Source organism: Glandiceps talaboti, chromosome 4 (genome assembly GCF_964340395.1).
Source record: "Glandiceps talaboti chromosome 4, keGlaTala1.1, whole genome shotgun sequence".
In the NCBI taxonomy this organism is placed as follows: domain Eukaryota; kingdom Metazoa; phylum Hemichordata; class Enteropneusta; family Spengelidae; genus Glandiceps; species Glandiceps talaboti.
This window is the reverse complement of record NC_135552.1, coordinates 2,863,017-2,888,016: the sequence shown is the minus strand read 5'-3', so window position 1 is coordinate 2,888,016 and position 25,000 is coordinate 2,863,017. Positions and strand designations below refer to the sequence as shown.

General features: G+C 36.5%; 2 protein-coding genes across 3 annotated transcripts in view; both read left to right on the top strand.

Moving 5' to 3' along the window:
• Positions 1-2,087: 2,087 nt before the first annotated feature.
• LOC144434023 (methyltransferase-like protein 27) lies at positions 2,088-14,157 on the top strand. Of its 2 annotated transcripts, XM_078122464.1 has the most exons (5): positions 2,088-2,249; positions 10,242-10,364; positions 10,573-10,711; positions 11,959-12,054; positions 12,889-14,157. In XM_078122464.1, the coding sequence occupies exons 1-5, from the start codon at positions 2,133-2,135 to the stop codon at positions 13,059-13,061; spliced, it is 648 nt and encodes a 215-aa protein (XP_077978590.1). In that variant the 5' UTR covers positions 2,088-2,132; the 3' UTR covers positions 13,062-14,157. The 2 variants fall into 2 exon arrangements, with proteins under 2 accessions (XP_077978590.1, XP_077978591.1); XM_078122465.1 differs by lacking the exon at positions 11,959-12,054.
• Positions 14,158-15,998: 1,841 nt separating this feature from the next.
• The window catches only part of LOC144433666 (protein white-like), a 19,792-nt gene continuing 10,790 nt past the window's right edge, over positions 15,999-25,000 (top strand). Inside the window, exons 1-5 of the mRNA XM_078122014.1 lie at positions 15,999-16,028; positions 19,457-19,622; positions 19,904-19,952; positions 20,526-20,712; positions 21,627-21,698. Of these exons, the coding sequence (XP_077978140.1) occupies positions 15,999-16,028; positions 19,457-19,622; positions 19,904-19,952; positions 20,526-20,712; positions 21,627-21,698 (504 nt within the window). The remainder of the gene's footprint in view (positions 16,029-19,456; positions 19,623-19,903; positions 19,953-20,525; positions 20,713-21,626; positions 21,699-25,000) is intronic.

The following is a 25,000-nucleotide window of genomic DNA, read 5'->3' as shown; positions in this document are numbered from 1 at the left end:
AAGTTTTATGATCTGTACTAGTACCAGTTGTTTTACAGTATACAGTAAATGTAATATGTACAAAATTTCTGACACCACTTAATTCAAATTTTATTGGAAAAACTGTTTTTGCAGAAGGAATTTCTTACATTTACACATAATTATATCAGTATTTTACACAAATATATGACAAAGTTTATATTTTATTTGTTTTTTTTTAATTAAAAGAAAAACAATAGTGTGCTGATAAAGTTTTGCCACAGATAAGACAGATAAGCAACAACAAATCCAGTTACAACCCTTGTCTCACTTCTTTGTAATTTAAATAATTTAGACTCACCAGAAACAAGGCAAGTCTTGTGAGAGTAAGGGTAACCATCACAATAATGTGTGATATTAAAGTAAGCCAAATTACCCAAAGTTTGTTGGAATGGTCATCTGTCTGCTCTCAGGTATTGCATCAATGCATAGCTTTGCTTTTAGTAGTCAATTATCCAAAGAGTGAAATAATCAGGTGAAATTTACGAGACTGAAGACAGTTTTTTTGCGATGTGTTTTACTAGTCGAGACTTTCCATTGGCATATTTACAATCAGAATTTTTACCTTATTTAATACAAGAGACACTTCTAAGCTGAAACAAACTAGTAATGACAAGCTAGTGTTACAGTGACACCTGTCAAATTATAATGACTTCAGTACATATTTACAAACTGGGTGACAACCTGACAACCAATTGATTCAAAGATTGCTTTCAGAGTTTATACTAGTAGTTGTATATTACTCACATATTTATTTTAAGATATTGTTATATAATTTAGTTTCTACTTCACACACAACTCCACATTGTACATGTAGTACATAAACAAATATTTAGGAAAACCAAAAGCTTTAATGTTTTGAAAATATTTTCTATTTGTTCTAAAATGTTAATAAAGTTACATTTTATGTAACAGGTTAAATAATCCTGATACTCTGTACACAAGTTTTTCAAAACAGATTTTCGTGTAGCCCCCTACCTTTCCCTCATTTTTCGGTAGCCCCCCCCCCTGACCAACTCCAATTTTCAAGTGACCCCCCCCCATTCCTCCGAACCCCCCCCCCCCCCGACCGTAAATAATGACGGCTCCCTAAAGCAAACTTATAATGTAAGTGATCTCTCGCCAATTATAAGATTAGGGGTGTTTTAATTTAGATAAGAGAAGAATGGACAAGGCGTCTTTGAGAGTGCAGTGCCAGGAGGAATGGGCTGATTGAAGTAGGGTGTAAATATGTACAACAGGAGAAGATAATTACCCCAAAACTCGAGATGTAATTATATATAGTGTTAGAGCTCAGCTCTGCATTACGGAATTCTTTTACTTGTGTGTCCTTAGACAGTGGGGCCTCCTCCGTGCCCTTTGCATTTTTGGCAACCCAACATTCACGTGGCTTGTCTAGGGGTGCCCATTTAAAGGCTTTTCAACAACAACAACAACAACAACAACAACAACAACAACAACAACAACAACAACAACAACAGCAGCAGCAACAGCAGCAGCAGCAACAACAACAACAACAACAACAACAGCAACATGTTGTGTGTGCACTTAATGAAAGTAAAATATGCATCAATGAGAAACTTTCCGTATTTGAGTGACCTCAAAGGGCACCCTAGACACAGAGCTGTAAAGCCATTACAGATTGGAAGAACAGTTTTAGAGTGTCTTTTTTTATTTGACGGCAGTTTTCGCATCCGCCATTTCCCGCGAGACGTCACAGTTTTTTTGCGATTTTATTTTTTTTTCTCGAATATTTAAAAAAAAAGTTTAGGGTCGGCAGTGAAAAGCTAGGTGGGGTCGGGTAACCGGAAACCAAACAATTATTTATTTTAGGCCTAATCTGACTTCATTATAAATTATTTGCAAAAGCAAACAACTGCATCACGTGGAAGTATACCTATATCCCATCGTGTGTCACAATCTTGCTGGATTTCCGAGAGGCACCCACTTTTCGTCACTTATTATGAGAGAAGAATTTGTTGCCATGATATATGATACCAGTCGAGGGACTCTTTGGGGGCCGTGCGGAAATAGAAGCCCCGCTGCAATCTGGGTAATCTGAACAGGCAATAACTAGTTACATAACTTAAAGTTTATGTACCGAGTCGAGTACAATGTCGACCATCAAGGAAGACGCTGACCATTCATTAATCAATAGAGCATATGCTGCTGGTTTAAGTCGACCTGAAACTGTTAACCTGTATGACGAATGGGCTGATAACTACGAAAGGGTAACGATTTTCATTATTTATATAACCATCTTATTATTAGTGAGATATAACATTTGCCTCGAAAGATGACTCTGAAAACGTGTAGTTGTAAGTAATGGCACAGACAATTAACTGTACGTGGTAATGGACGCTTTCACAGTGCATGTCAGTTGTAATTTATGTGCACACTATTATAGGAAAATCACCGTTGGTCAAAAGGGAAAGATCAACGTTATTGGTTGGTCCTGCTCGATACGTTGGCGGTCGTTACAATATATGAAGCTTGCATGCAGTAGCAGTAACGGGGCATTACAGCACGAGTGTGAAGCTACCATCATATTCATATTCATCTTCACTTTCAAAAGTTGACCTCTACGATCAATGTGAATATGATGATAGCTTACACATTCATCATCAGATTCGAAGCACTTCCGAATGGGTACAAACAAGCGTTCGGCAAATCACATATCCTTCATTGGCAGGTTGAAATCATGTGATTGTAATTACTTTTCACTTGATTTGCCTGGATTTGCATGCTCTCTTGTTATTTCTGCCAGAGTATCCAATTTGCACCATGAATTATTGTTGTCATGGACCATTATTTTTCACAATCGATTGCCTTGACCGATCCCGATCAAGGGAACTACACACATTGTGATAATTGTGGTCTTGACAACACTATTTTGTGTAAATTTCACCAGTGTAAGTGTTAAGTAGGGTTTCAAAGATAGCAGCACTGCGGGAAATAAAAACACACCCAGCCAGGTCGTATTTTATTACATTACTCATACAGGTTTTTTGTACACCCAAATATTGATATTTCATTTTCAAAGATATGGGAAAGGCACACTAAACATCCAAATTAGTTTTTTATATGACAACAATAATTCATGGTGCAGATTGGATACTCTGGCAAAAATAAGAAGAAGAAAGCATGCAAATCCAGGCTAATCAAGTGAAAAGTAACTACAATCACATGATTTCAACCTGCCAATGAAGGATTTGTGATTTGCCGAACGCTTGTTTGTACCCATTCGGAAGACTTCGAATCTGATGATGAACGTGTGAAGCTATCATCATATTCACATTGATCGTAGAGGTCAACTTTGAAAGTGAATATGAATATGAATATGATGGTAGCTTCACACTCGTCATTACAGCACCGGACTGGAGGGAGAAATGACCCCGGAAATGACCTCCAACATATTATGATGATGTTATTGTGACCTCATTTCTGTTCGGAATACATTTAGTTGGTGAAATTCCATTGGCTAGTACTATGCATGTATGAAATGAAATGCCCGTATGTACACAACAACACATCTACCTTACCTTACGTAACCTTACGTCTTTTTCTGACCGCAGAATCTATGGTCAGCTCATCATTGTCATTATTGTTCTGTAGTACTGTTCTCTGTAGTCCAGTTGTAATTATTGTTTTGTGATTGTACTCTAGTTCTTGATTTTTCCAGTCTTTATGAAGGCGGTTTTTGAAGGAGTTAACTGTTGGTGCATTGATGACTATTTCTGGTAGGTTAATCCAAGTGGTGATGACACGTTGTGAAAAAGATCAAGAGTGCTTCCTCAGTTCTTGACATACAGTCTGACTCAATTTTAAAAATGATGAGATTTCTGGGTCATATTTGTCAGTAAGAATTTTGTATACTTCTATCATATCTGCCTGTGTTCTCCTATATGCCAGCGTTGGTAATTTTAGTTGCTTCAATCTCTCTGGATAACTCAATTCTTTAAGACCTGGTAATTTCTTTGTTGCAGAACTTGCACTGCACTGCACATTCTCTATATACTTTCTATATGTTTCTGTTTATGAGGACTCCAAACCGGGCAGGCATAGTATAAATGACTTCTAACTAGTGACTTGTACAATTGTAAAAACATCTCTGTATCCAGAAACATGTACGCACGTTGTATAAGTGCAAATATGCTACTAGCTTTGTTCACCTTCTCATTGATATGTTTGTCAAATTCAAGTTGTGAGTCGATGGTTACCACTGTGTCTTTTTCCTCATTAGTTTGTGAGAGTTCTCTTCTTTGACCGTTCACTTCTATAGTATATGCAAAGCCATCTTTCTTGTTACTATCTAGGGTCATAGATTTACATTTGTCGGGATGGAAGTGGAGGAGCCATGTATTTGACCAGTCCATGAGGTTATCTAAGTCTTGCTGTAATACTTTGTTATCATTCTCATTGTTAATACTTCTAAAGAACTTAGTGTCGTCAGCAAAGAGAAAAACCTCAGAATCGACAGTATCAGGCAAATTATTATTATTATTTATTTCTTGTAAGTAAACGCGCTACACATGCGTCTCAGCGCGTTGTACAGACTGTAGTTTAAAAAATTGCAATAAACTAAAGAAAATAACAACACACAAAAAGGGGCTAGGTGTAAAACTGGCCAATGAAAATAATTCACAATGTATAAAAACTGACAAGTTAAAATCAATCACTTAAAATGTTGTCTAAAAAGATATGTCTTTAAACTACGTTTAAAAATGTCAACAGTCATTATATTTCTCATTTCAAATGGAAGTGAATTCCACAGAGAGGGTGAGCACACTGAAAAAGCCCTCTGGCCATAAGATCTATTGAAATTGCCACGTGGTTGGACTAAGAGTAGCTTTTCAGCGGAACGAAGATTTCGTGTTGGAACATAAATGCTAATTAAATCTGACAGGTATAATGGTGCTACGTGATTGATTATCTTGAAAGTGATCAGTAGGATTTTGAAATTAATCCTAGCCTCAACTGGGAGCCAATGCAAGTCATAGAGTACAGGAGTAATGTGGTCGAATTTTCGTGTACAACTGACAAGACGGGCTGCAGCATTCTGGAGTGACTGCAGACGATCTATCTGGTATTTTGGAATTCCATACAATAGACCATTGCAGTAATCGAGTCGGGATGTCACAAATGCATGAATTAATTTCTCTGTACAGGCTTTGTCTAACAGTTTGCGAATTTTTCCAATCTTGTATAACGAAAAGTAACCATTCTTGCAAATGTGACTAATCTGATCAGACATGGAGCCGTCCCTACGGAGAGTAACACCGAGATTACGGACTGAGGTAGAGGGTGCGATGTCTAGCCCGCCAATTTTCAGGCTGGTCAGTTCTACTACGTTGGTTTTTAACCGTGACGAGAACTGGATCACCTCAGTTTTGTCATCATTGAGGACTAACATATTTGATCTCATCCAGCTGCGAATGTCGTCGATGCACGTTTCAACATCAGGTAGAATGTCAGCTGGCTTATTGCAGATTGTGTAAATCTCTGAGTCGTCTGCATACATCATGTAGTCAAGGCCATGTCCGATGATGACATCCTCTAAAGGAGCTGTATACAATGTGAATAGGATCGGGCCTAGAACTGACCCTTGTGGGACACCATACTTTATATGCGAAGTAGAAGACGCTGTAGAGGTCACTTTGACACGTTGATGGCGATTGAGAAGATAGGATTTAAACCAGGCTAGAGCTGTCCCGGTGACACCAAAACGTTGACGGCAAATCATTGATGAATATCACAAACAGTACCGGGCCTAGCACACTACCTTGTGGGATACCACTTGTTACTGGAAGCCAGTCTGATTTTTCTCCATTAACCACAACTTGTTGATTTCGCCCAGATAAAAAGGCTTTTATTCAGCTAAGCATTGGATTGTTTACATAATATGTTAATAGTTTACCAATTAGTCACCTATGTGGCACAATGTCAAAAGCCTTCATGACATCCATGTATACTGTATTGACAACACATCCATCATCTATTGCTTGTGTCCAATGATCAATCACGTTCAGTTGCTGAATCTTTGTGGATCTACCTTTGATAAAACCATACTGCCTACTGCTGAGGTTATTGGATTTCATGTGTTCCATGATATGATCAGTGATAATTTGTTCCATACATTTACATATTATACTTGTTAAACTGATTGGTCTGTAGTTTCTTGCCAACTTCCTGTTACCCTTCTTGTAGATTGCCGAGATTCTGCCTTGCTTCCAAACAGTTGGTACATGTAGTTCCATGTTAAGTAATGAAATATTGAAAACTTTAGATAATGGCACACAAATACTCTGCCAATTCTTTTAGGAATCTTGGATGTATACCATCTGGACCTGGGGACATCTCTGGTTTAAGTTTGGAAAGAGTTTTAAATACCAGATCTGCTGTAATATTTAGGTCTATCATATCATGGAGCAAAGGTTTCGTTGGTAAGTATGGGATATCACCTGGTAGTTCCTGGGTAAACACACTTGCGAAAAAAGGTACCTAAAACCTGTGCTTTCTCAGAGTCAGATTTGGTTAAGGGAGATTTTGTATTCTTTGGATCTGTGTTCAAGTCTGAAATTCCATCTTTTGTCTTACTTTTAGATTTAATATATTTCCACACAGCTTTAGGATTTGTCTTTGCTTCTCTGGCAAGATTTCGTTCAAAGTCTCTCTGTATTTTTCTTGTTTTGACTTGATTTCTAAACCTGCAATATTCTTGGTACACTTCCTCTTGTCTTGATTCCATAAATCTTTTCCGCAATGTGTGTTTCTTCTTTTTCTTCTTTATAGTGTTCATGTCCATTGGTATGTTTCCTCTTTTACTAACATTGCTATCAACTTTTTTATGTGGAACATGTTTTTCTTCCAAGGCTCTGGTTATGTTAAAGAAGGTCTCCCATTGTTAACATCTTGTCCCAATATCGTCCCAATCTATAGCTTCTAGTTCCTTCTTCATAGAGTCGTAGTTAGCTTTATTAGCTCCGCTGTCAGCGAAAGCTGAAAGCGTAGCTTTAGGTATAGGTTGTATAGAGTATAGAGAGTATAGGTGAATCATAGGTGTCCGTCAAACTTTTATATTTTCATCATCTTCTCCGAAAGTGACAGTCAGAATTCTTAGATATTTGGTGTGCATGTTCCCTGGGGGGAGGCTATTCAGATTTGTTCATGCCAAGTTGATCTGTGCCATTTTCAATTTTTTATGATTTTTTTTCTAAAAATGACATTTTCATCATCTCCTCAAATACTTCTTGTCAGATTGCTTTGATATCTGGTGTGTTGATGCACAGGGGGTAGCTTACTCAGATTTGTTAATTTCAAGTCAGCACATCTTCTTTTCTATGTTTTATGATTTTTTTGGTAATTTAAAGAAAAAATGAATATGTTAATGAGTATTATGGCCGACGCCATATTGGAAATCAGTCCACGAGACTTTAAGTAAACTGCCACTTTTCAAAAGACACTATTGATGTCAAACAAGCAATGTAATATGCGCTATAGTCATAATTCTACGCATTGTGCGCCCAAATGACAAGTGTTTGTTCGAAACAGGGTTGTAAACTTCCAATCCAAATTTTGCACCCCTTCTACATAATCAGCCAGTCCACAACAAACCACATTTGCATACTATCTATCCTCATAATATGCTCCAGATAGCGACACTTTGAATGGCTGCTCACGGGCCTTATTTTTCGGTATTTTCAACTCGCCATAATTTTCACTAGAGTTCCCCATTTTAGATACTGAACACACCTAAACCTCAACTGATATCTCTTCTTTTGTGCCAGCAAAATAAATTTTGGCATTACATTTAGGAATACCAATTTTCCCACGAATTCGGGACGCATACTTGAGGCCCTGAAATTTTGACCCAGTTTTTCGCTCATAGCATGGAAGTATAACCCTCCATGCTCAGTTTCCTCAATACGGACCGGAAAGTTTACAAATTTCACAAAAAGGTGGATTTTTATGTGTTTTAAATAAGCATGGCAAGTAAATTTAGTAGGATCCTTGTGTAACGGTCCCGACCGTTCAAGAATTTTCGGTAGAAAATGACTGATTTGAACCGGAAGCTGAAGATGACCTCGTTTGACGTCCGGGCGATTTTCCACAGCAAAAACACGGGAGTTCTTGGTACTCACTAAAATCACACTTCAGACCCACTATAAAAGTTTGATGTTTTCAGATAAACTGTATCTTGTGATTAATTCTATATTGTCGTGCAATTTGGAGTGACAGTGAACCAGAATGAAGACAACTCGTGTAAGGAAGGCATGCCTTGGCATGCGGTTGAAGTTATGCAAGAGCAGTCTCACTGCAAGAGTTGATTTTAAAGTTATCCTCACTGTTTTTAAAGCTCTAAATAACGCAGCACCTGTTTATATTCGTGACAGGTTTGTCCGCCCTGATAAGCCTCGTTACAATTTACGCAAAAACTCTGTTAGAAATCTTGTAATTCCCCGTTCTTATACCAAGATTAATGAGCGTGCCCTGACCATTGAAGGACCTAGACTATGGAATTCCATTCCTGATGAACTCAAAAACCTTTCAGAACTTGAACTTTTTAAACGTAAAACTTAAAGCACACCTCTTTAAAATGTATCATGAATTGTGATTTGGTTATTTGACTCAGAGTACAAATATATTATTTTAGTGGTCATTTACGTTCGTTTTAAGATTTGACATTTTTAAGGCTGTTATAACAAGTCTCAGTCTATAATTTTAATGACCATTCACTATCCTTTTAACATTTGACATTTTAAGTGTGTTAATGGTATAATTGTCTTTGTAGCATTCACCTTATTTATGTTTTTGTATTTTATGTGCAGCACTTTTGAAAGAAAAGGCACTTTAGAAAATAAATAAACTTAAACTTAAATTAAACTTACTCCAGGTAAACATGTCGTAGTCTCTGAGGTTTAGCTCTGAAGCACTTATTAAATATCTTCAGTGTTTTGGCTTGATTTCAGTGACTCCCTATAATCATTGGCTTGTGTTCTTCAACTGATAGTTTAAATTCACCCCATTTATTCATAAGACTGTCCGAATTTGTATAAAGACAACTTAAAGAGTTAAATAAATTAACAGAAATATTTACATTATGTACATTGTTTTCACTATTCAATTCATCTTGTTCTTTCATGCAATTTCCCTATCTCCTAGGTGTGAACCTAGGATTCCTATTGGTGTTTCTTCTTCGTCTGTTGGGAATCTGATTATCTTTCGTGCCCAGGGTGGTCCTCTGTCCTTGTAGGTCCATTTTCCCTGGTACTCTTCTCCCTTTTTTTGGCCTCTGCCCATAGTTTCTTGTATCCTTATCTATTGTATAAGGAGGCTAGTTCAATCTGGTAAACTGTACTGAGAAGTACCTTTAGTTCAAATTATCTGAAAACATATAGGGCAAATTAAATTGTTGCCTTGCTGACCTTGCATCTGGGGATGTACAGATCAAGTGATATTGATAACATGATAATCCCATTGGCGATATGCAAATAAGGGCTAAAAAAACCCTGATTTTTTATGAAATGTCTGGAGGAATATTTAGGCCATAGATGTTATGGGGTACTTAACATAATGTAACAAGTGTGTGAGAATTAATCTCTCCTTGAGGTTACTTGGAGCTTGGAGTAACTTGGAGACATTGTCTACCTAACTTTAACACAGAACTACAGGTTGGTTGAAGGTAAAATACCTGTCTGTCTGTCTTGTAGATGATGCAAGTGATTTTGGTATTGAGCTTTACCTCTCAAACTACTGGGGATGAAATTTGGTTATGATTCTGAAAGTGTTACTGTTAGTCTGCAAATTATGAGTGTGTCATACTTATGTAATTGGCCCTAGCAACCATGACCACGCCAATAGCAACAGATAAACATATAATGCCAAAATAACACTGGTGACAGGAAGGTAAATGAGTGAGTATTGCAAAATTGTATGTAGATATGCCTAGCAACAAGACCGTGCCCATAATAACATTAAATGATTGTGTATGTTGCAGATATAACACCATGGATGGGAAGGCATGGGAATAAATCTTCAAAGAATGTATGCAGATATGTCTAGAAACAAGACAACATAATCATTACAGAAAATTAAAGTGTACTGTCAACATTTGTGCTACAACGTAATGGGCCTTTTTATTGAATATTTGTGCACAAATCATAAAATATACATTATACCCACATTTTTTATTAATAAATAAGTTCTCTCTTCCTTTTTAATAGGATCTTAAAAGTACAGTCTACAAAGGACCAAGTCTAATTGCAAAAGGGTTGAATAATCTCGATGTTGCAAAAGACGCCCGAATACTTGACGCTGGTTGCGGTACAGGACTTGTCGGCCTTGAAGTAAGTGTACTGTCTGTACCTATGGGAGTCAGTAACCATTTTGGGGGTCATGTCATAAAAACAAAGTTACTCACTTAAATTGTCATCCAATGGTAAAAATAATATGCCGAATGATCCATATCTTGAAGGCAGTATGAAAACCAGTACTTAGATTGTATTGTTACTTAACTTTGCTTTGTGATTTTTTGTGGTCATTTCGTTTCACTAGTTATCACTTCTTGGTTTTGGAAATATCGATGGGGTGGATATGTCGCAACTCAGTCTGGAAAAAGCACGTGAAAAGGGTGTTTACAAGAAACTATTATGTGCAGAATTAGGGCCCGAACCATTGGAAGGCATTGATAATAGTAAGTAGTTTTGCTAGTAGCTATTCTCATTGTTTTTAATTTTTCTTGACTTTGTTGTGAGAGCATTTCACGAGAATGTTGCCGTAATACTCCTTTCTAAATTTTCCACATACAGAAATGAATTGCCAAACTATACTAATCATCAAGCTGTTTTTTTTCATTTTTTGGCACAACTGAACTGATATTGTTATAAGGTTCAGTAACGCTATAGGCATGGTGCGGTGTGTGTCCATCTGTCTGTCTGTCTGTGTGTGTGTGTGTGTCAAAAAATATCATTTTGGGTCAAAAGAAACTCCAAAACTACTGGATTGGTCTGAAATTTGGTGGGAATGTTCTTAAGGGTTTATAAATTAAGATTTGTTCATGACGTGATGATTCCATCTGCAATATACAAATTAGGGATAAAAATGTTTCTTTTTGGTCAAAAATCTTAAATTCCAAAGCTACAGAGCAGATTTGGCTGATATTAATGGGGATGCATCTGGGGCGTATAGATGAAGAAATATTAAGCATATAATGATCTCATCAGTGATATGCAAAGTAGGTGTAACAATTTGAATTTTGGTCAAAAACTTTTTTTTTCTCAAAAAGTACTTGGTCAATGAGACTGAAACTTGGTGAGAAGAATTGTCATTCTGCAGATTTTCTTCAAAAACATACAGAAATGAATTGCCAAACTATACTAATCACTAAGCTGTTTTTTCATTTTGACACAATTGGCCCTAGCAACCATGACCAGGCCCATAGCAACAGCCAACCCGTGGTGTATTTCACAAAGATAACATCAGGATTCATAGACAAGTGAACAAACATTCAAAAAATGTATGCAAATATGTCTAGCAACATGATCACGTCCATAGCAAAAGCCAGATATTGCAAAGATAAGAACAGGGTTGGATTGGCAACTGGATATCATTCAGCAAATGAACACCTATACCTAGCATGGATCAGCATGTGGGTAAACATTTTAAAAACTGTACAGTTGTGCTACAATGCCATTGGCGGTATTTTTCATTTATCAATACCTCAATTGAAACGGATTTGTTATCATTTGTAGGGATAACAATGAATAGAATTACTCCAGTAATTAATATTCATAGACTGGGTGGGTAAACTCGAATTCTGTCAAAGCATTTAGGTTATAATGGTCAAAGTCGTGTTATTTATCCGTTAAAATCTGTACAGGAAAACAGTTGTTATGTTCTTTTTTACTGACATGACATGCATCACACTTTGACTTTCTTTAGATACATATGACGTCATTGTATCAGCTGGGTGTTTCTGTGGTGAAAGTCATTTAAATGACGAATGTCTGAAGGAATGGACACGGATTGTAAAACCAGGTATATTTATAATTTAAAACCCATTTCCCTTCGACGTAATGTTCATTACTCATTCAGATGTATGTGTGGGTAGTATCGCTCATTTCCTGTCAATATAATTTTTCACGACTTTTCATTTCTCACATTCCTTTTAATATTCTACTTGTCACAATAATCTATACATATTCTCATCATACTTCTGTTGTTCACGTTATTAGTCCCCGCTGGACGAAGTCCGGATGGGGTCTTATGGATTGGGTTCCATCCATCTGTCTGTCCGTCCGGAGCCGTTTCTTGGAGATGGCGGGCCGATTTTTTTTCAAACTTGGTACAGGAGCAACATACTATGGCATACATATGCACTTTAATTTGTTTCATGATACGATCCAATATGGCCGCCTAGCAGCCATTTTGTTTGCGAATTTTCCCTGTCCAAAGCCATAACTCAGACATGCTTGAACACATCTCATTCAAAGTTGGTGTTAGGACAGTATTCTATGACATACATGTGCGTATTCATTGTTGTTGTGATACGATCCAATATGGCTGCCTGGCAGCCATTTTGTTTGCGAATTTTCCATGTCGAAAGCCATAACTCAGACATGCTTGAACAGATCTCAAAGTTGATATTAGCACAGTGTTCTATGACATACATGTGCATATCCATTTTCATCATGATATGACCTGATATGGCTGCATGGCAGCCATTTTATTGGTGCAGTTTTCATGTTCCTTAAAACCCAATCATAGTGGGGGACTATGTCATTCTCAATGACTTGTTGATTATTTATTTCTTGTACTCATGTATGTCTATTTTCAATCCTAATCCTGTACACAATTTTATTTTATTTCTAGGAGGACATATTTGTATTATGATAACAGCTATGTTCCTATACTTACTCGAAGGTGAGACATTTAAGAGTCTCCTGGAAGAAAAAGTGATTGAAGTAGCCAAGAAATACACTGAAGAGGATTACACAGACTACAGTCCTGGTTATTTCTACGACTTGAAAGTCATTAGAAGTTAAAGTATATTGGTGATATCAGGTTTTTAACATTCATGTCACAAAATAGTGAATTACCCAAATCAAGGAGCAGCATTTACATAGAAGTCAAATACATACAAAATATGTTAAAATGGCAACTAATAACTTCAAAGAAGTAATAAGAGAGAAAGAAAGAAAGAAATATTATGAGGTGAAGGGTATGTAGGAGTACATGGCCAGGTTGATATTACTAGGTGACTGGTATGTTGGAGTAAATGGCCAGGTTGACATTATGAGGTGAAGGGTATGTAGGAGTACATGGCCAGGTTGATATTATGAGGTGAAGGGTATGTAGGAGTACATGGCCAGGTTGATATTACCAGGTGACTGGTATGTTGGAGTAAATGGCCAGGTTGACATTATGAGGTGAAGGGTATGTTGGAGTATATGGCCAGGTTTATATTATGAGGTGAAGGGTATGTAGGAGTACATGGCCAGGTTGATATTATGAGGTAAAGGGTATGTTGGAGTAAATAGCCAGGTTGATATTATGAGGTAAAGGGTATGTAGGAGTACATAGCCAGGTTGATATCATGAGGTAAAGGGTATGTAGGAGTACATAGCCAGGTTGATATCATGAGGTAAAGGGTATGTAGGAGTACATGGCCAGGTTGATATTATGAGGTGAAGGGTATGTAGGAGTACATGGCCAGGTTGATATCATGAGGTAAAGGGTATGTAGGAGTACATGGCCAGGTTGATATTATGAGGTAAAGGGTATGTTGGAGTAAATGGCCAGGTTGATATTATGAGGTAAAGGGTATGTAGGAGTACATGGCCAGGTTGATATTATGAGGTGAAGGGTATGTAGGAGTACATGGCCAGGTTGACATTATGAGGTGAAGGGTATGTTGGAGTACATGGCCAGGTTGATATTATGAGGTGAAGGGTATGTAGGAGTACATGGCCAGGTTGATATTATGAGGTGAAGGGTATGTAGGAGTACATGGCCAGGTTGATATTACCAGGTGACTGGTATGTTGGCGTAAATGGCCAGGTTGACATTATGAGGTGAAGGGTATGTAGGAGTACATGGCTAGGTTGATATTATGAGGTGAAGGGTATGTAGGAGTACATGGCCAGGTTGATGTTTTTATTCTTCTTGTAGTTTGTTAGTTTTCTATATTTTTTTCATGTGACAAAATAAAGAATGACTTCTTGTCTTAAAAATGTCTATTATTTCTTTACTCATTTTCTGTTAAATCAGGCTCTATATCTACTCAGTGAAATTTTCTTTCGATATTTCGAATTATTATGACCCCTTATTACCTTCTTCATAACTCTACTGCGCTATATAGAGGATAAAGAGTCCTTGCGATCTTTGCATGGAGACATTCATGTGACTCGTTTTCAGACGGTGTTTCGTCTTTGACACCTGCAAACGAAGGATCACGAGCAACTCATTATTTTGAAGTAGTTGGCCAATCACCTTCAGCATTTGTCTATTTCTAATTGTTTCAATAACTATAGTAACGATAATAGAACATTTCAATACAAGACTAATGTAGCTGACAAATAGACTTTTAAACTAAACACGAAATTAGGTGTATATAGTATCATGGAGTTTCTACACTGATAGCATATTTCCCGATATTCTCCAAGATTTCGTAAGAGTGTTCCAGCAACTGGTCATGTCAAAAAACAACATCGTTACATGCCATGGAATAGTCGCTCTCCGTGAAATCCGTCGTTACCAGAAGAGCACCGAACTCCTTATCCGTAAACTCTCATTCCAGCGTCTGGTCCGTGAAATCGCCCAGGACTTCAAAACCGATCTTCGCTTCCAGAGCTCTGCCGTCATGGCCCTCCAAGAAGCCAGCGAAGCTTACCTAGTTGGTCTTTTCGAAGACACCAACTTGTGCGCTATCCACGCCAAGCGTGTCACCACCATGCCAAAGGATATCGAAGTTGCCCGCCGTGTCCGTTGCGAGCGTGCCTAAACCGTGCGCCTCTAGCATACACAGATCGAAAGGTCCATTTCAAAAGCTTTTCAGGGCCACTACGTCCTCCAAAAAGACAACTACCGAAACCTTGCTTTTTGGAAGCAAATGGCTTTTGTATTGATTTGCAAAATAAAATTATTTAACATGTTACAAATCGGTAGAGCCATTTAATGTTGCCAAATCGTCAGCTGATTTAGTTTCAATTTCTCTTCCTAAACGAGTCACTTCTATTTTCTATGATTGCAAATAACAGTTTACTACATAGTATGTATTATGTCTGTCAATTCTTTCCTCTCGGTATCTAAGTTATTCTGCGTTTATGGTTTATTTGCACCACTATTCAGTCTTTGGTTTTCTAGTAAGCAATGCATACACTGACCGAATTACATTGCTCAAATGAACTTTGTGTATTTATGGAGAGACTATCTAGTTTGTAAGTGCATAGTGCTTGGTGCAGGAGATCGCGTAGATAAGATTCTCATTTCAAGTTTTGTTTATCTTCTGCTATTCCTGCGTCATTTACCAACACTTTCGTTTTCCATTTTTACCTTGTCTCATACCAGTGTTATCATTGGTTTCTTGTATATTAGTCTTCCTTAGATCTTCGAAGAAAGTGTCTACTGTGAGATCGGAACGTCGGTGAAGTGCGAATTAAAGGAAGGTTTTTCTGAAAGTTTTTTCTACTGGTAGACTGGCCCAGATTCCTGATGACGTCAGATAACACATGTTCCTTCATTTCATTATCATTTAACCTGACGTAATATGCGGGTTGTTCCAAAATATGATGGTACCAATATCCATGTGACGTCACACTATTCTTTTAATTTCCCTATACTTAAATCAGTGGGTTATTTTCTAAACTACAACTGTAGCATTTATTCCAAAGCTTATAACTAAATGTGAAATTAATAACAGCTCGTTAGGAGGTTTGTCAGATCGTACATATTCATCACGTTCTCCTAGTCCAGTTGTCAAAATGTGGTACGAAATGGAAGTCCCGAAGCAGGTAAGTAGTATTATTTACCAGGAATTACTTGCATCATATAGATGTTGTCTCTCTCCACCATCTATGTTTGCATCGGTATTGGCGTGTTGGTATTTGCATTAGTGTGCCGTACCAAAGACATTAGGCGTACCTGTATGCAAATGATGCGTGAACGTTCCATGGTGTACACAACAACCTGAAATATTAAACGCTGTTGTATTTTGGATGATACGAAAGACACCGTGACACCTACAATTAAACACATTTGATGGTTTAGATTTTGTAGATTGAAAATAATGTCATTAATTTGTAATTAGTGTGTTTGGGTTCACATATGACACTGTTTATACATGTCACCAAACACCTAGTTAGAGAAATGGATATCTGTTATTGCAATAGTTCATCAGGACGATAGGTACTATCTGCTATGTCTAGAGACGTTATTCAAATTTTAGCGTTCTTTGTTTCATATTTCAGGAGACTCAGAATTAGGCATATCATATCCTAATTATCATATAATCAAATCAGCTAGGTATTTTGAGGCTAAAAACCTATGAACTGTTCAAAGGTCAACCAAGTTTATCTCAGTAACTTATGATGAGTAGAGTGAATAGTTGAGAAGTCAGTAGTTGGAAAGTACTTCCAATGTTCCTAATTTGAATCTAAGCTGTTCTTGAAAGAGTTCACAGTTTCTGATGTAACGACAGAGGCAGGCAAATTATCCCATGTGATAAAGACGCGGTTGGAAAAGAAGTGCGCACGACTAGATTTAGAATATCCAATTTTTTTGAGTTTCAGTCGATGACCTCTAGTAACACTGGATGAGTCGAGTTGAAATGTATGCATTGTATTTTCCATGTGTTTATTTACATAGCTCAATCACGTCACCCCTGGCTCTTCTATATGACATACTATATAAATATCAAGGTGTGCAAGCCGGTCGTCATAGTCCGTATTCCGTACTTTAGCAAGCAACTGAATGGCTCTCCTTAATACACTTAAATAAATCTGGATGTAAGACCAAACTGTATTGGCCTATTCAAGACGAGGACAGACCAAGACAATGAACAGTTTTTTCATCATTGTTATGCATGACTTATTGTTACTTTGGACGCTCTGTTACAATGCGTGACTTATTATTGTAACGATCAAAATGTCGGAGCTTCGGGGACTTAGTTAGGGGATCTTGGAGCTGTGTGAACTGCTCTCTCACCCTGCACCTACTTTGAGTGAGGCCGTGATGCTAAACCATGGCTTTGACAAAGTAATGTCAAAGTTCCAGTTTTACTCCACATAGTCTCGTAAGCAGTTTGTCTTCTCACTACTGCTAGATCTGCTCTTTGCAAATATGACCATGGTCATAAATGTACGAAATGCTACTAGGACAGTTATGTCTGTAAAGCATTGCATCTTATACTTCACCATTGAGTAGTCCATAATAATAGGCTTTCGTTGAAATGGGATAACGACAGGATGGAATATTTTGACTTGTCTGTTTGATAAACCGTCACGGTACAGGAATAACAAATGAATGTTTTGATTCGATAAACCCTCACGGTACAGGAATAACAAATGAATGTTTTGATTTGATAAACCCTCACGGTACAGGAATAACAAATGAATGTTTTGATTCGATAAACCCCCACGATACAGGCAAATGAATGTTTTGATTTGATAAACCCTCAAGGTACAGGAATGACAAATGAATGTTTTGATTTGATAAACCCTCACGGTACAGGAATGACAAATGAATGTTTTGATTTGATAAACCCTCAAGGTACAGGAATGACAAATGAATGTTTTGATTTGATAAACCCTCAAGATACAGGCAAATGAATCTTTTGATTTGATAAACCCTCACGGTACAGGAATGACAAATGAATGTTTTGATTTGATAAACCCCCACGATACAGGCAAATGAATCTTTTGATTTGATAAACCCTCACGGTACAGGAATAACAAATTAATGTTTTGATTTGATAAACCCTCAAGATACAGGCAAATGAATCTTTTGATTTGATAAACCCTCACGGTACAGGAATGACAAATGAATGTTTTGATTTGATAAACCCCCACGGTACAGGCAAATGAATGTTTTGATTCGATAAATCCTCGCCGTACAGGCAAATGAATGTTTTGATTTGATAAATCCTCGCCGTACAGGCAAATGAATGTTTTGATTTGATAAATCCTCGCCGTACAGGAATGACAAATGAATGTTTTTTGCTCGACTCGACAACGTTTGTCGTTTTGATAAACCATGCAGAAACTTTGAATGACAAATCCATGTTTTTACTTGCCTATATGCAGGAATAAGAAATGATTATTTTTACTTGACAACGTGCATTCACATACCACATACCCACTTCAATTATGACTATTTTAACAATGTAAAATAATGTGAAACGATTTAAATGCAAACATATGTAATCCGCTTACAAATGTTCGTATTCAAGCAATTTGCTTACAATAAATGCTGTTATAATTAAGTAACGTCTCAGTCTGGTCTTGGCATTTGAGTATTATCAGTATTTTCGAGTAAATAGAAAAAGACAATGTTGGTAGTGTAGGTAAAGAAATATGTATAAAGTATTTAGACATTAGACATTTATTAGTATAAATGATGACAATATCCAACCTCATTCGTTATTCAAATATCATACTGGTCCAGAATAGAGCATTACATAATGGACTCGGATAGTCTAGTTTGTATCAAATGTGACACTCGTTATTTCAACATTATATAATTGTGTAAATTCTATACTTAGTGTACATACCTATTACAGGACAACGTTATCATGCAACTCCCCTTTATTACATGACTGCCCAAATAAGTTTAAACTTACTTCCTGCTTAAAAAGGCAGCCTTGTTTCCTTTACTATGGTACGCACATGTAACAATAATAGATGGCCCATTTTATCAAAGCACATTTACCACAGGGGGCACATCATTTTCTCCTTTATCTCAAGTAATCAAAATATTCAGAAACTATTTTTAAAAATACATGTCACTGTCAATCTCATTTTGAGTACTTCAGGATATCATAATTTTAATTAATTCAACCAATTAAAATATTTGTTGACGTATGTGTAATAAAGCATTGACTAGGTTATTGCCTTTTCGTCTGGCAATTGAGGGCGCTTGTCTGATCCGATTATTATGAGGATTGGTTTTGTTAATACTCACTCAAACGTTACCATTGCCACGGCAAATATGCAAATATCTACGTTGCATAAAATACCACCCTAAGCTATATACGAACCAAAGGTGAGACGAATTCTCTAACTTCACACATATTGAAATTCTAAAATACATCTCATATTTGAATCGAATCAATTGATTTGGCTACTTTTTAAAACAAACCTTAAAATATAATTAATTTGATACCTTTCAACTTTACTATTTGTGGCAAACACATCTCACGTCACCTTTTATATTTGGTGTACAGGGGAAAGATACAACTGCCACGACAGATAGCACTGAAATCCCTGAAAATGAACAGATTATGTTGACATGGACAAATGTAACAGTAACGACGGAAGTGACGCACACAGACCAGGAATCCAGGGATGGAATGATTGAGATGAAGGAAATGAAAACCATATTAAATAAAGGTTTGACGTATTTGGATTATATCACAAAATTCAAACATACTTCATTTCATTTCATTTCACAGTTAAAGATAACACGATTCTTTTAATCTAGGTTATAATAAGTTGATAAGTTGCGTTGAATTCAACAACGTCACATTCATCATTCCCAATCTGCTACTACGCCATCTAGTGGCAGCGAATAAACAAGGCTAGCTGTTATAGGCGAAAGCTTTCGTAAAAGTTGTTGTCTTTGCAATTGTGTGAAATCGTCTTACAATTATCTGAATTCAATTTTGTTTTAGTGACTGGACTTGCAGAGCCCGGACATTTCCTCGCTATTATGGGTAGTAGGTAAGTATTCACACAATGTGGTATAGTTATTGACTCATTCCTATATGAAATATCTAACGTTCATTTTCAAACAAATGAAAAGTTGCTACGAACTTTGCATCACACATACAACGTATTCCAAGATATCGAAGTTTGGTTTCATAAAAATAGATTGGCGTTGATAATTCATTGCACATTAACTAAGCTATGTGTATAAATTTGTGTTTAATGGTTTTATTTTTCATTCATTTTTGTTTGTTTGTTTGTTTGTTTGTTTGTTTGTTTGTTTGTTTGTTTGTTTGTTTGTGTGTGTGTGTGTGTGTGTTTGTTTGTTTGTTTGTTTGTTTGTTTGTGTGTCTGCCTGTTCGCCTTTGTGTCCGTCTATGTATGTATGTATGTATGTATGTATGTATGTATGTATGTATGTATGTATGTATGTATGTATGTGCGTGGTTTTGTACTAACAGTTCGTGTGTGGGTATATTATACTGGGAATCATTGTACTCATTCCTCTATCGATCTTTATCATAATTGCTCTAACCTGACACAATAAACCCCTTTATTTCACCACATGTCATAACGTCATAAAATTAGTGGTGCTGGAAAAACAACGTTGTTAAATGTCCTGACTGGAAGGTCATCACCAAAACTAAAAATCGATGGTCTGATCCTTGCCAATGGTAAACCTGTCACCGATGGATTCAAGAAAATATCAGCGTTTGTTCAACAACATGACATGTTTCTAGGAACAATGACAGTGAGGGAACATCTTATGTTTCAGGTACTCACGCTATTGTACTGTTTCCATATTTTACACACAATGCGATATATTTTTCTTTGTAATCAGTAGTCACAGTCGCTAGTTATTGTTGTTGTATTTAATTTATTAACGTGTCCTATGTGGACTTAAAGTATACATTTGTTTATATGATCTGGTACAATTGTTATTAAAACTTGCCACATCCAGCCCCTTGGGCTTATAAGACACAAATCCAATTTGTTGCAAAATAAATAAATAAATACATAAAGAAAGAAATTTTTTTTTTCAAGTGTGAGGAGTATATCTTACATATTATACATTGTCTCCTTTCTCTTATTGTAAGCATCAAAGATAAAGTTTGCCAACAGGTCAGGTGTTTTGATCATCAGTAGTTCAATCTTATCCATAATTTGAAAAGCACTGAATTCTGGGTATAGAGCACACACTCTACTAAATAAAGTATCTCTTAAAGAATTATAGAGACAGCAATCAAAAAGAAAGTGTTTCTCATCTTCAATTTCTGATCCTAAACAAAAATTACAGGTTCTATCCTCCACTGGTAGTTGTTGAAATCTACCTGTTTCTATTTTTAAAGGTAAAATGCCAGTTCTAAACTGCTAGTAGTTATTTATCCTTGCTATTGTGGCATATGACAGACTGTTATGATAATGTACAACTACACCAAAGATGATAGTTAATAAGGGAAGTACATAGTGTCGTATAAGTTATTTATCTATAGCGTGATCTCGAACAAGCGAATATACTGCTAAATCAAGATAGTGAGTCCCACATTTCATCCAATGTTGGAGTATTTATATGGAGGTTCACTGTGCATAACATATAAAACATATATATATTGTCCATTTACCCAAACAAAGTCAGTTGTGTTCATTCAACTGTTCATATTTAACAAACTTATTTGTGAAATCTTTCAGGCAAATTTGCGTATGGAACAAGGAATAAATAAAAAGAAACGAATTGAAAGGGTAGAACAGCTGATCATTCAAGTAAGTGACGAGAGTTATGTTTATGAAAGTAAACAAAGGAAACTTAAAACTTGAGCCGAACATTATTATTGGAGTGGAGTTTTATTCTTATAGAAATATTATATTATTCATAAAACTATTTTGTGTAAGTCTTGTGAACTGACATTGTTGAAAGTTTATTCTAGCAAATGTGGTCAAACATTACATATTGAACTAACATTACAGGTTGGACTAACATTACATATTGAACTAACATTACAGGTTGGACTAACATTACATATTGAACTAACATTACATATTGAACTAACATTACAGGTTGGACTAACATTACATATTGAACTAACATTACAGGTTGGACTAACATTACATATTGAACTAACATTACAGGTTGGACTAACATTACATATTGGACTAACATTACAGGTTGGTCAAACATTACAGGTTGGACTAACATTACAGGTTGGACTAACATTACAGGTTGGACTAACATTACATATTGGACTAACATTACAGGTTGGTCAAACATTACAGGTTGGACTAACATTGCAGGTTGGACTAACATTACATATTAGACTAACATTACAGGTTGGACTAACATTTACAGGTTGGACTAACGTTTACAGGGTGGTCTAACATTACAGGTTGAACTAACATTACAGGTTGGTCAAACATTACAGGTTGGACTAACATTACAGGTTGGACTAACATTACAGGTTGGACTAACATTTACAGGTTGGACTAACATTACAGGTTGGACTAACATAACAGGTTGGACTAACATTACATATTAGACTAACATTTACAGGTTGGACTAACATTACATATTGGACTAACATTACAGGTTGGACTAACATAACAGGTTGGACTAACATTACAGGTTGGACTAACATTTACAGGTTGGACTAACATTTACAGGTTGGACTAACATTACAGGTTGGACTAACATTACAGGTTGGACTAACATAACAGGTTGGACTAACATTTACAGGTTGGACTAACATTACAGGTTGGACTAACATTACATATTGGACTAACATTACAGGTTGAACTAACATTTACAGGTTGAACTAACATTTACAGGTTGGACTAACATTACAGGTTGGACTAACATTTACAGGTTGGACTAACATTACAGGTTGAACTAACATTTACAGGTTGAACTAACATTTACAGGTTGAACTAACATTACAGGTTGGACTAACATTTACAGGTTGGACTAACATTACAGGTTGAACTAACATTTACAGGTTGGACTAACATTTACAGGTTGGACTAACATTTACAGGTTGGACTAACATTTACAGGTTGGACTAACATTACATATTGGACTAACATTACAGGTTGGACTAACATTTACAGGTTGGACTAACATTTACAGGTTGGACTAACATTTACAGGTTGAACTAACATTACAGGTTGGTCAAACATTACAGGTTGGACTAACATTTACAGGTTGGACTAACATTTACAGGTTGGACTAACATTACAGGTTGGACTAACATTTACAGGTTGGACTAACATTTACAGGTTGGACTAACATTACATATTGGACTAACATTACAGGTTGAACTAACATTACAGGTTGGACTAACATTACAGGTTGGTCAAACATTGCAGGTTGGACTAACATTACAGGTTGGACTAACATTACAGGTTGGTCAAACATTACATATTGGACTAACATTACAGGTTGGTCAAACATTACAGGTTGGACTAACATTACAGGTTGGTCTAACATTACACATTGGACTAACATTACAGGTTGGTCAAACATTGCAGGTTGGACTAACATTACAGGTTGGACTAACATTACAGGTTGGTCAAACATTACATATTGGACTAACATTACAGGTTGGTCAAACATTACATATTGGACTAACATTACAGGTTGGTCAAACATTACAGGTTGGACTAACGTTTACAGGTTGGACTAACATTACAGGTTGGACTAACATTACAGGTTGGACTAACATTACAGGTTGGACTAACATTACAGGTTGGACTAACATTACAGGTTGGTCAAACATTACATATTGGACTAACATTACAGGTTGGTCAAACATTACAGGTTGGACTAACATTACAGGTTGGTCAAACATTGCAGGTTGGACTAACATTTACAGGTTAGACTAACATTACAGGTTGAACTAACATAACATATTAGACTAACATTTACAGGTTGGTCAAACATTACAGGTTGGACTAACATTACAGGTTGGTCAAACATTGCAGGTTGGACTAACATTACAGGTTGGACTAACATTACAGGTTGGACTAACATTACAGGTTGGTCAAACATTGCAGGTTGGACTAACATTACAGGTTGAACTAACATTACATATTGGACTAACATTACAGGTTGGTCAAACATTGCAGGTTGGACTAACATTGCAGGTTGGACTAACATTGCAGGTTGGACTAACATTACATATTGGACTAACATTACAGGTTGGACTAACATTTACAGGTTGAACTAATATTACATATTGGACTAACATTACAGGTTGGACTAACATTACAGGTTGAACTAACATTACAGGTTGGACTAACATTTACAGGTTGAACTAACATTACAGGTTGGACTAACATTACAGGTTGAACTAACATTACAGGTCGGACTAACATTACAGGTTGAACTAACATTACAGGTTGGACTAACATTTACAGGTTGAACTAACATTTACAGGTTGGACTAACATTTACAGGTTGGACTAACATTACATATTGAACTAACATTACAGGTTGGACTAACATTACATATTGAACTAACATTTACAGGTTGGACTAACATTTACAGGTTGGACTAACATTTACAGGTTGGACTAACATTACATATTGAACTAACATTACAGGTTGGACTAACATTACATATTGAACTAACATTTACAGGTTGGACTAACATTTACAGGTTGGACTAACATTTACAGGTTGGACTAACATTTACAGGTTGGACTAACATTTACAGGTTGGACTAACATTACAGGTTGGACTAACATTACAGGTTGGACTAACATTTACAGGTTGGACTAACATTACAGGTTGGACTAACATTACAGGTTGGACTAACATTTACAGGTTGGACTAACATTACATATTGGACTAACATTACAGGTTGGACTAACATTTACAGGTTGGACTAACATTTACAGGTTGGACTAACATTTACAGGTTGGACTTACATTACAGGTTGGACTAACATTACAGGCTGGAAAAACATTACAGGTTGGACTAACATTACATATTAGACTAACATTACAGGTTGGACTAACATAACAGGTTGGACTAATATTACTGGTTGGACTAACATTACAGGTTGGACTAAT

Coding starts and splice junctions, on each gene's coding strand:
- LOC144434023 (XM_078122464.1), top strand. CDS start 2,133: ATGTCGACCATCAAGGAAGACGCTGACCATTCATTAATCAATAGAGCA. Junction 10,365..10,572: donor CAGGACTTGTCGGCCTTGAA/GTAAGTGTACTG, acceptor TCGTTTCACTAG/TTATCACTTCTTGGTTTTGG. Junction 12,055..12,888: donor GACACGGATTGTAAAACCAG/GTATATTTATAA, acceptor TTTTATTTCTAG/GAGGACATATTTGTATTATG.